Source organism: Pleurodeles waltl, chromosome 8 (genome assembly GCF_031143425.1).
Source record: "Pleurodeles waltl isolate 20211129_DDA chromosome 8, aPleWal1.hap1.20221129, whole genome shotgun sequence".
Taxonomy (NCBI): Eukaryota; Metazoa; Chordata; class Amphibia; order Caudata; family Salamandridae; genus Pleurodeles; species Pleurodeles waltl.
The window spans coordinates 10,536,332-10,548,883 of NC_090447.1; the positions used below are offsets into that span (position 1 = coordinate 10,536,332).

Sequence of the window (12,552 nt, forward strand, 5' to 3'; positions counted from 1 at the left end):
TCAATAGTCACAGGGTGTGGAGGGAAAGCAGAGAGATGAAAGGGATGAAGGGAAAATTATTAGCTTTTGTAATGGGGGAGGGAGGACCCATCTTCTCAAACCATTTCCAGTTCCAAGCTCCAGGTCCCTGCTTCCCTGTACATGCACTGAGACCTGCCACCCAAAGCCAGCCTGTACCACTCCCAAAGTTAGATCCAATGGCAGCGTTTATCTGTCATGTAAGATCCCAGTGCACGTCCCCCACCGCTATACTCAATGTATATGGAAACATCAGCCATGATTCCCACCTCTATACTCAATGTATATGCAAACAGCATCCATGATTCCCACCTCTATACTCAATGTATAAGGAAACCGGATCCATGATACCCACCTCTACACTCAATGTATATGCAAACAGCATCCATGATTCTCACCTCTATGCTCAATGTATATGCAAACAGCATTCATGATTCCCACCTCTACACTCAATGTATGTGCAAGCAGCATCCATGATTCCCACCTCTACACTCAGTGTATATGCAAACAGCATCCATGATTCCCACCTCTACACTCAATGTATATGGAAACCAGATCCATGATTCCCACCTCTACACTCAATGTATATGCAAACATCATCCATGATTCCTACCTCTATACTCATCGTATATACAAACAGCATCCATGATTCCCACCTCTACACTCAATGTATATGCAAACAGCATCCAGGATTCCCACCTCTATACTCAATGTATATGGAAACCGGATCCATGATACCCACCTCTACACTCAATGTATATGCAAACATCATCCATGATTCCTACCTCTATACTCATCGTATATACAAACAGCATCCATGATTCCCACCTCTACACTCAATGTATATGCAAACAGCATCCAGGATTCCCACCTCTACACTCAATGTATGTGCAAGCAGCATCCACGATTTCCCACCTCTATACTCAATGTATATGCAAACAGCATCCGTGATTCCCACCTCTATACTCAATGTATATGGAAACCGGATCCATGATACCCACCTCTACACTCAATGTATGTGCAAACATCATCCATGATTCCTACCTCTATACTCATCGTATATACAAACAGCATCCATGATTCCCACCTCTACACTCAATGTACAGGGAGTGCAGAATTATTAGGCAAGTTGTATTTTTGAGGATTAATTTTATTATTGAACAACAACCATGTTCTCAATGAACCCAAAAAACTCATTAATATCAAAGCTGAATATTTTTGGAAGTAGTTTTTAGTTTGTTTTTAGTTTTAGCTATGTTAGGGGGATATCTGTGTGTGCAGGTGACTATCACTGTGCATAATTATTAGGCAACTTAACAAAAAAATATATATATCCACTTCAATTATTTATTATTACCAGTGAAACCAATATAACATCTCAACATTCACAAATATACATTTCTGACATTCAAAAACAAAACAAAAACAAATTAGTGACCAATATAGCCACCTTTCTTTGCAAGGACACTCAAAAGCCTGCCATCCATGGATTCTGTCAGTGTTTTGATCTGTTCACCATCAACATTGCGTGCAGCAGCAGCCACAGCCTCCCAGACACTGTTCAGAGAGGTGTACTGTTTTCCCTCCTTGTAAACCTCACATTTGATGATGGACCACAGGTTCTCAAGGGGGTTCAGATCAGGTGAACAAGGAGGCCATGTCATTAGATTTCCTTCTTTTATACCCTTTCTTGCCAGCCACGCTGTGGAGTACTTGGACGCGTGTGATGGAGCATTGTCCTGCATGAAAATCATGTTTTTCTTGAAGGATGCAGACTTCTTCCTGTACCACTGCTTGAAGAAGGTGTCTTCCAGGAACTGGCAGTAGGACTGGGAGTTGAGCTTGACTCCATCCTCAACCCGAAAAGGCCCCACAAGCTCATCTTTGATGATACCAGCCCAAACCAGTACTCCACCTCCACCTTGCTGGCGTCTGAGTCGGACTGGAGCTCTCTGCCCTTTACCAATCCAGCCACGGGCCCATCCATCTGGCCCATCAAGACTCACTCTCATTTCATCAGTCCATAAAACCTTAGAAAAATCAGTCTTGAGATATTTCTTGACCCAGTCTTGACGTTTCAGCTTGTGTGTCTTGTTCAGTGGTGGTCGTCTTTCAGCCTTTCTTACCTTGGCCATGTCTCTGAGTATTGCACACCTTGTGCTTTTGGGCACTCCAGTGATGTTGCAGCTCTGAAATATGGCCAAACTGGTGGCAAGTGGCATCGTGGCAGCTGCACGCTTGACTTTTCTCAGTTCATGGGCAGTTATTTTGCGCCTTGGTTTTTCCACACGCTTCTTGCGACCCTGTTGACTATTTTGAATGAAACGCTTGATTGTTCGATGATCACGCTTCAGAAGCTTTGCAATTTTAAGAGTGCTGCATCCCTCTGCAAGATATCTCACTATTTTTTACTTTTCTGAGCCTGTCAAGTCCTTCTTTTGACCCATTTTGCCAAAGGAAAGGAATTTGCCTAATAATTATGCACACCTGAAATAGGGTGTTGATGTCATTAGACCACACCCCTTCTCATTACAGAGATGCACATCACCTAATATGCTTAATTGGTAGTAGGCTTTCGAGCCAATACAGCTTGGAGTAAGACAACATGCATAAAGAGGATGATGTGGTCAAAATACTCATTTGCCTAATAATTCTGCACTCCCTGTATATGCAAACAGCATCCAGGATTCCCACCTCTATACTCAATGTATATGTAATCAGCATTCATGATTCCCACCTCTATACTCAATGTATATGCAAACAGCATTCATGATTCCCACCTCTATACTCAATGTATATGGAAACCGGATCCATGATACCCACCTCTACACTCAATGTATGTGCAAGCAGCATCCACGATTTCCCACCTCTATACTGAATGTATATGCAAACAGCATTCATGACTCCCACCTCTATACTCAATGTATATGGAAACCGGATCCATGATACTCACCTCTACACTCAATGTATGTACAAGCAGCATCCATGATTCCCACCTCTACACTCAGTGTATATGCAAACAGCATCTGTGATTCCCACCTCTATACTCAATGTATATGCAAACAGCATTCATGATTCCTCCCTCTATACTCATCGTATATACAAACAGCATCCATGATTCCCACCTCTACACTCAATGTATATGCAAACAGCATCCAGGATTCCCACCTCTATACTCAATGTATATGCAAACAGCATCCATGATTCCCACCTCTATACTCAATGTATATGCAAACAGCATCCATGATTCCCACCACTATACTCAATGTATATGGAAACATCAGCCATGATTCCCACCTCTATACTTAATGTATATGCAAACAGCATCCATGATTCCCACCTCTATACTCAATGTATATGGAAACCGGATCCATGATACTCACCTCTAAACTCAATGTATATGCAAACATCATCCATGATTCCTACCTCTATACTCATCGTATATACAAACAGCATCCATGATTCCCACCTCTACACTCAATGTATATGCAAACAGCATCCAGGATTCCCACCTCTATACTCAATGTATATGCAAACAGCATCCATGATTCCCACCTCTATACTCAATGTATATGGAAACCGGATCCATGATACCCACCTCTACACTCAATGTATATGCAAACATCATCCATGATTCCTACCTCTATACTCATCGTATATACAAACAGCATCCATGATTCCCACCTCTACACTCAATGTATATGCAAACAGCATCCAGGATTCCCACCTCTATACTCAATGTATATGTAATCAGCATTCATGATTCCCACCTCTATACTCAATGTATATGCAAACAGCATTCATGATTCCCACCTCTATACTCAATGTATATGGAAACCGGATCCATGATACCCACCTCTACACTCAATGTATGTGCAAGCAGCATCCACGATTTCCCACCTCTATACTGAATGTATATGCAAACAGCATTCATGATTCCCACCTCTATACTCAATGTATATGGAAACCGGATCCATGATACTCACCTCTACACTCAATGTATATGGAAACAACATCCATGATTCCCACCTCTATACTCAATGTATATGGATACAGCATCCGTGATTCCCACCTCTATACTCATTGTATATGGAAACAGCATCCATGATACCCACCTCTACACTCAATGTAAATGGAAACAGCATCCATGATTTCCACCTCTATACACAATGTATATGCAAACAGCATCCATGATTCCCACCTCTACACTCAACGAAAATGGAAACAGCATCCATGATTTCCACCTCTATACACAATGTATATGCAAACAGCATCCATGATTCCCACCTCTACACTCAATGTATATGGAAACAGCATCCATGATTCCCACCTCTATACACAATGTATATGCAAACAGCATCCATGATTCCCACCTCTATACACAATGTATATGCAAACAGCATCCATGATTCCCACCTCTATACTCAATGTATATGGAAACAGGATCCATGATACCCTCCTCCACACTCAATGTACATGCAAACAGCATCCACGATTTCCCACCTCTATACTGAATGTATATGCAAACAGCATTCATGACTCCCACCTCTATACTCAATGTATATGGAAACCGGATCCATGATACTCACCTCTACACTCAATGTATGTGCAAGCAGCATCCATGATTCCCACCTCTACACTCAGTGTATATGCAAACAGCATCTGTGATTCCCACCTCTATACTCAATGTATATGCAAACAGCATTCATGATTCCTCCCTCTATACTCATCGTATATACAAACAGCATCCATGATTCCCACCTCTACACTCAATGTATATGCAAACAGCATCCAGGATTCCCACCTCTATACTCAATGTATATGCAAACAGCATCCATGATTCCCACCTCTATACTCAATGTATATGCAAACAGCATCCATGATTCCCACCACTATACTCAATGTATATGGAAACATCAGCCATGATTCCCACCTCTATACTTAATGTATATGCAAACAGCATCCATGATTCCCACCTCTATACTCAATGTATATGGAAACCGGATCCATGATACTCACCTCTAAACTCAATGTATATGCAAACATCATCCATGATTCCTACCTCTATACTCATCGTATATACAAACAGCATCCATGATTCCCACCTCTACACTCAATGTATATGCAAACAGCATCCAGGATTCCCACCTCTATACTCAATGTATATGCAAACAGCATCCATGATTCCCACCTCTATACTCAATGTATATGGAAACCGGATCCATGATACCCACCTCTACACTCAATGTATATGCAAACATCATCCATGATTCCTACCTCTATACTCATCGTATATACAAACAGCATCCATGATTCCCACCTCTACACTCAATGTATATGCAAACAGCATCCAGGATTCCCACCTCTATACTCAATGTATATGTAATCAGCATTCATGATTCCCACCTCTATACTCAATGTATATGCAAACAGCATTCATGATTCCCACCTCTATACTCAATGTATATGGAAACCGGATCCATGATACCCACCTCTACACTCAATGTATGTGCAAGCAGCATCCACGATTTCCCACCTCTATACTGAATGTATATGCAAACAGCATTCATGATTCCCACCTCTATACTCAATGTATATGGAAACCGGATCCATGATACTCACCTCTACACTCAATGTATATGGAAACAACATCCATGATTCCCACCTCTATACTCAATGTATATGGATACAGCATCCGTGATTCCCACCTCTATACTCATTGTATATGGAAACAGCATCCATGATACCCACCTCTACACTCAATGTAAATGGAAACAGCATCCATGATTTCCACCTCTATACACAATGTATATGCAAACAGCATCCATGATTCCCACCTCTACACTCAACGAAAATGGAAACAGCATCCATGATTTCCACCTCTATACACAATGTATATGCAAACAGCATCCATGATTCCCACCTCTACACTCAATGTATATGGAAACAGCATCCATGATTCCCACCTCTATACACAATGTATATGCAAACAGCATCCATGATTCCCACCTCTATACTCAATGTATATGGAAACAGGATCCATGATACCCTCCTCCACACTCAATGTACATGCAAACAGCATCCATGATTCCCACCTCTACACTCAATGTATATGGAAACAGCATCCATGTTTCCCACCTCTACACTCAATGTATAATTCCCATCTCTACACTCAATGTATATGGAAACAGCATCCATGATTCCCACCCCTACACTCACTGTATATGCAAACAGCATCCATGATTCCCACCTCTATACTCAAGGTATATGCAAACAGCATCCATGATCACAATCCTCTACACTCAATGTATATGGAAACAGCACCCATGATTCCCACCCCTACACTCAATGTATATGCAAACAGCATCCATGATTCCCACCTCTATACTCAAGGTATATGCAACCAGCATCCATGATTCCCACAGCTATACACAATGTATATGCAAACAGCATCCATGATTCCCACCTCTTCACTCAATGTATATGCAAACAGCATCCGTGATTCCCACCTCTATACTCAATGTATATGGAAACCGGATCCATGATACCCACCTCTACACTCAATGTATGTGCAAACATCATCCATGATTCCTACCTCTATACTCATCGTATATACAAACAGCATCCATGATTCCCACCTCTACACTCAATGTATATGCAAACAGCATCCAGGATTCCCACTTCTATACTCAATGTATATGTAATCAGCATTCATGATTCCCACCTCTATACTCAATGTATATGCAAACAGCATTCATGATTCCCACCTCTATACTCAATGTATGGAAACCGGATCCATGATACCCACCTCTACACTCAATGTATGTGCAAGCAGCATCCACGATTTCCCACCTCTATACTGAATGTATATGCAAACAGCATTCATGACTCCCACCTCTATACTCAATGTATATGGAAACCGGATCCATGATACTCACCTCTACACTCAATGTATGTGCAAGCAGCATCCATGATTCCCACCTCTACACTCAGTGTATATGCAAACAGCATCCATGATTCCCACCTCTATACTCAATGTATATGCAAACAGCATTCATGATTCCTCCCTCTATACTCATCGTATATACAAACAGCATCCATGATTCCCACCTCTACACTCAATGTATATGCAAACAGCATCCAGGATTCCCACCTCTATACTCAATGTATATGCAAACAGCATCCATGATTCCCACCTCTATACTCAATGTATATGCAAACAGCATCCATGATTCCCACCTCTATACTCAATGTATATGGAAACCGGATCCATGATACTCACCTCTACACTCAATGTATATGCAAACATCATCCATGATTCCTACCTCTATACTCATCGTATATACAAACAGCATCCATGATTCCCACCTCTACACTCAATGTATATGCAAACAGCATCCAGGATTCCCACCTCTATACTCAATGTATATGCAAACAGCATCCATGATTCCCACCTCTATACTCAATGTATATGGAAACCGGATCCATGATACCCACCTCTACACTCAATGTATATGTAAACATCATCCATGATTCCTACCTCTATACTCATCGTATATACAAACAGCATCCATGATTCCCACCTCTACACTCAATGTATATGCAAACAGCATCCAGGATTCCCACCTCTATACTCAATGTATATGTAATCAGCATTCATGATTCCCACCTCTATACTCAATGTATATGCAAACAGCATTCATGATTCCCACCTCTATACTCAATGTATATGGAAACCGGATCCATGATACCCACCTCTACACTCAATGTATGTGCAAGCAGCATCCACGATTTCCCACCTCTATACTGAATGTATATGCAAACAGCATTCATGATTCCCACCTCTATACTCAATGTATATGGAAACCGGATCCATGATACTCACCTCTACACTCAATGTATATGGAAACAACATCCATGATTCCCACCTCTATACTCAATGTATATGGATACAGCATCCGTGATTCCCACCTCTATACTCATTGTATATGGAAACAGCATCCATGATACCCACCTCTACACTCAATGTAAATGGAAACAGCATCCATGATTTCCACCTCTATACACAATGTATATGCAAACAGCATCCATGATTCCCACCTCTACACTCAACGAAAATGGAAACAGCATCCATGATTTCCACCTCTATACACAATGTATATGCAAACAGCATCCATGATTCCCACCTCTACACTCAATGTATATGGAAACAGCATCCATGATTCCCACCTCTATACACAATGTATATGCAAACAGCATCCATGATTCCCACCTCTATACTCAATGTATATGGAAACAGGATCCATGATACCCTCCTCCACACTCAATGTACATGCAAACAGCATCCATGATTCCCACCTCTACACTCAATGTATATGGAAACAGCATCCATGTTTCCCACCTCTACACTCAATGTATAATTCCCATCTCTACACTCAATGTATATGGAAACAGCATCCATGATTCCCACCCCTACACTCACTGTATATGCAAACAGCATCCATGATTCCCACCTCTATACTCAAGGTATATGCAAACAGCATCCATGATCCCCACCTCTACACTCAATGTATAAGGAAACAGCACCCATGATTCCCACCCCTACACTCAATGTATATGCAAACAGCATCCATGATTCCCACCTCTATACTCAAGGTATATGCAACCAGCATCCATGATTCCCACAGCTATACACAATGTATATGCAAACAGCATCCATGATTCCCACCTCTTCACTCAATGTATATGCAAACAGCATCCATGATTCCCACCTCTATACTCAATGTATATGGAAACAGGATCCATGATACCCTCCTCCACACTCAATGTACATGCAAACAGCATCCATGATTCCCACCTCTACACTCAATGTATATGGAAACAGCATCCATGATTCCCAACTCTATACTCAATGTATATGGAAACAGCATCCATGATTCCCACCTCTATACTCATTGTATATGGAAACAGCATCTGTGATTCCCACCTCTATACTCATTGTAAATGGAAACAGCATCCATGATTCCCACCTCTATACGCCATGTATATGCAAACAGCATCCATGATTCCCACCTCTACACTCAATGTATATGGAAACAGCATCCATGATTCCCACCTCTATACACAATGTATATGCAAACAGCATCCATGATTCCCACCTCTACACACAATGTATATGCAAATAGCATCCATGATTCCCACCTCTACACTCAATGTATATGCAAACAGCATCCATGATTCCCACCCCTACACGCAATGTATAATTCCCATCTCTACACTCAATGTATATGGAAACAGCATCCATGATTCCCACCCCTACACTCACTGTATATGCAAACAGCATCCATGATCCCCACCTCTACACTCAATGTATATGAAAACAGCATCCATGATTCCCACCTCTATACACAATGTATAAGCAAACAGCATCCATGATTCCCACCCCTACACTCAATGTATAATTCCCATCTCTACCCTCAATGTATATGGAAACAGCATCCAGGATTCCCACCCCTACACTCACTGTATATGCAAACAGCATCCATGATTCCCACCTCTATACTCAATGTATATGGAAACCGGATCCATGATTCCCACCTCTACACTCAATGTATATGGAAACAGCATCCATGATTCCCACCTCTATACACAATGTATATTCAAACAGCATCCATGATTCCCACCCCTACACTCAAGGTATATGCAAACAGCATCCATGATCCCCACCTCTATATTCAATGTATATGGAAACCGGATCCATGATACCCACCTCTACACTCAATGTATATGCAAACAGCATCCAGGATTCCCACATCTACACTCAATGTATATGGAAACAGCATCCATGATTCCCATCCCTTAATTCAATGTATATGCAAACAGCATCCATGATTCCCACCTCTGTACTCAAGGTATATGCAAACAGCATCCATGACTTCCACATCTATACACAATGTATATGCAAACAGCATCCATGATTCCCACCTCTACACACAATGTATAATTCCCATCTCTACACTCAATGTATATGGAAACAGCATCCATGATTCCTACCCCTACACTCAATGTATATGGAAACAGCATCCATGATTCCCACCCCTACACTCAAGGTATATGCAAACAGCATCCATTATTCCCACCCCTACACTCAATGTATATGGAAATAGCATCCATGATTCCCACCCCTACACTCAAGGTATATGCAAACAGCATCCAGGATCCCCACCTCTACACTCAATGTATATGGAAACAGCATCCATGATTCCCACCCCTACACTCAAGGTATATGCAAACAGCATCCATGATTCCCACCTCTATACTCAAGGTATATGCAAACAGCATCCATGATTCCCACAGCTATACACAATGTATATGCAAACAGCATCCATGATTCCCACCTCTACACACAATTTATATGCAAACAGCATCCATGATTCCCACCTCTACACTCAATGTATATGGAAACAGCATCCTTGATTCCCACCCCTACACTCAATGTATATGCAAACAGCATCCATGATTCCCACCTCTATACTCAATGTATATGCAAATAGCCTCCATGATACCCACCTCTACACTCAGTGTATATGGAAAGAGTCCAGCAAACAGCATCCATGATTCCCACCTCATCAGTGAAGAACACAAACGAAATTGAGTGCAAAATTAACCAGCTCAGAAAGTGGTTGTTAATAATTTGTTCCAAAAAAATATTAGAATCAATTTAATGTAAATCAACTTAAAAATCGGGCTCAGGCTCAGAAGTTGTAGGAAGAATCAGAGCCATTCTATTCGTCAAACAATGACACTTAGGGGCATATTTATACTCCGTTTGCGCCGAATTTGCGTCGTTTTTTTCGACGCAAATTCGACGCAAAACTAACTCCATATTTATAGTTTGGCGTTAGACGCGTCTAGCGCCAAAGTTCATGGAGTTAGCGTCATTTTTTTGCGTGAACACCTTCCTTGTGTTAATGATATGCAAGGTAGGCGTTCCCGTCTTAAAAAATGACTGCGATGCATATGCGTCGTATTTATACTCCCGGGCAAAAATGACGCCTGGGAGTGGGCGGGACTAAAAAACCCGCATTTGCGCCGGATTTTAGCGCCTGGGTCAGGGCAGGCGTTAAGGGACCTGTGGGCTCAGAATGAGACCAGAGGTGCCCTCCCAAGCCCCCAGGGACACCCCCTGCCACCCTTGCCCACCCCAGGAGGACACCCAAGGATGGAGGGACCCATCCCAGGGAGGACAAGGTAAGTTGTATTAAGTATTTTTTTTTATTTTTTTTTGTGGCATAGGGGGGCCTGATTTGTGCCCCCCTACATGCCACTGTGCCCAATGACCATGCCCAGGGGACATAAGTCCCCTGGGCATGGCCATTGGGCAAGGGGGCATGACTCCTGTCTTTGCTAAGACAGGAGTCATGTTAATGGCGTCTGGGCGCCAACAAAAAATGGCGCAAATCGGGTTAAGACGATTTTTTTGCCTCAGCCTGACTTGCCCCATTTTTGGACGCCCAAACGCCATTTTTCCCTACGCCGGCGCTGCCTGGTGTACGTGGTTTTTTTTCACGCACACCAGGCAGCGCCGGTCGGCTAACGCCGGCTAACGCCATTCAATAAATACGGCGCCCGCATGGCGCTTCAGAATGGCGTTAGCCGGCACTAATTTTTTTGGCGCAAAACTGCATTAGTGCAGTTTTGCGTCAAAAAGTATAAATATGGCCCTCACTGTGCCAACAATACACGTTGTTGAAAATATCTCCTTCTGCTCATTACTGTATGGTTTAGAAATACTGATTATAAAAAGGAAAAGTCAGCTTTTGTACAGTTGTAATGATGCTCATTCAGCTACTAATCCTGGCAGCACGCATTATAATATCATCAGCTATTCTGTAATAATGTATTACAGTAGAGCAGCTACATCATTTCATTTTTCCATACTACAAGTAACTCCACAACTTGAATCAGTAAATTAGAGCCAATGTTGTATACAGGGATTCGATGACCCCATGAATTTTAAAGTGATATAATACTACTTTACCAGATTAATAGGCTGTTCACAGTAACTGGGCAAAGTCCTTGATTATATGGGTTTTTTGGGTGAAAAAAACAATATAATTTTTTATGCACTAAAACCTTTCCACAAATAGGTTTTGGTCGAAAGCCGGTTATACTTATTTTCTTCAGGGAATGTTTCATAAAGGTGACAGAAGTAATTATAATTTACACCCTATCTTTGGAAATCTGAATTTCCATGATGATGAATGCTTGCCAGGATATGTCTCTTTTCTTCCCCCCACTGGTAATTCTCATTTTGTTTAGGGTTCCCTTGATGAGAGGGAAGTCCCTTAGGGACCACCTGAGGGAGACCGGTAAACTGAAGGAGTTCCTGGAGACGTATAAAGTGAATCCAGCCACCAAATATTACCCAACTCTGTATGGACAAGTGGCGAATGAGCCGATGACCAACTACATGGACGTAAGTGGCTATCACACGAAAAGTGCTCACACCAGGGGGCACTGGTAAGTGTAAAA

The 12,552-nt window shown here is 41.9% G+C and overlaps 1 protein-coding gene across 1 annotated transcript in view; it reads left to right on the top strand.

Annotated features, from left to right (window-relative positions):
- The first annotated feature begins 10,700 nt into the window (after window positions 1–10,700).
- Window positions 10,701–12,552, top strand: part of LOC138249023 (pepsin A-like) — a 36,269-nt gene continuing 34,417 nt past the window's right edge. The window contains exons 1-2 of the mRNA XM_069203081.1: window positions 10,701–10,713; window positions 12,315–12,496. Coding sequence (XP_069059182.1) covers window positions 12,350–12,496 — 147 coding nt within the window. The 5' untranslated portion in view covers window positions 10,701–10,713; window positions 12,315–12,349. The remainder of the gene's footprint in view (window positions 10,714–12,314; window positions 12,497–12,552) is intronic.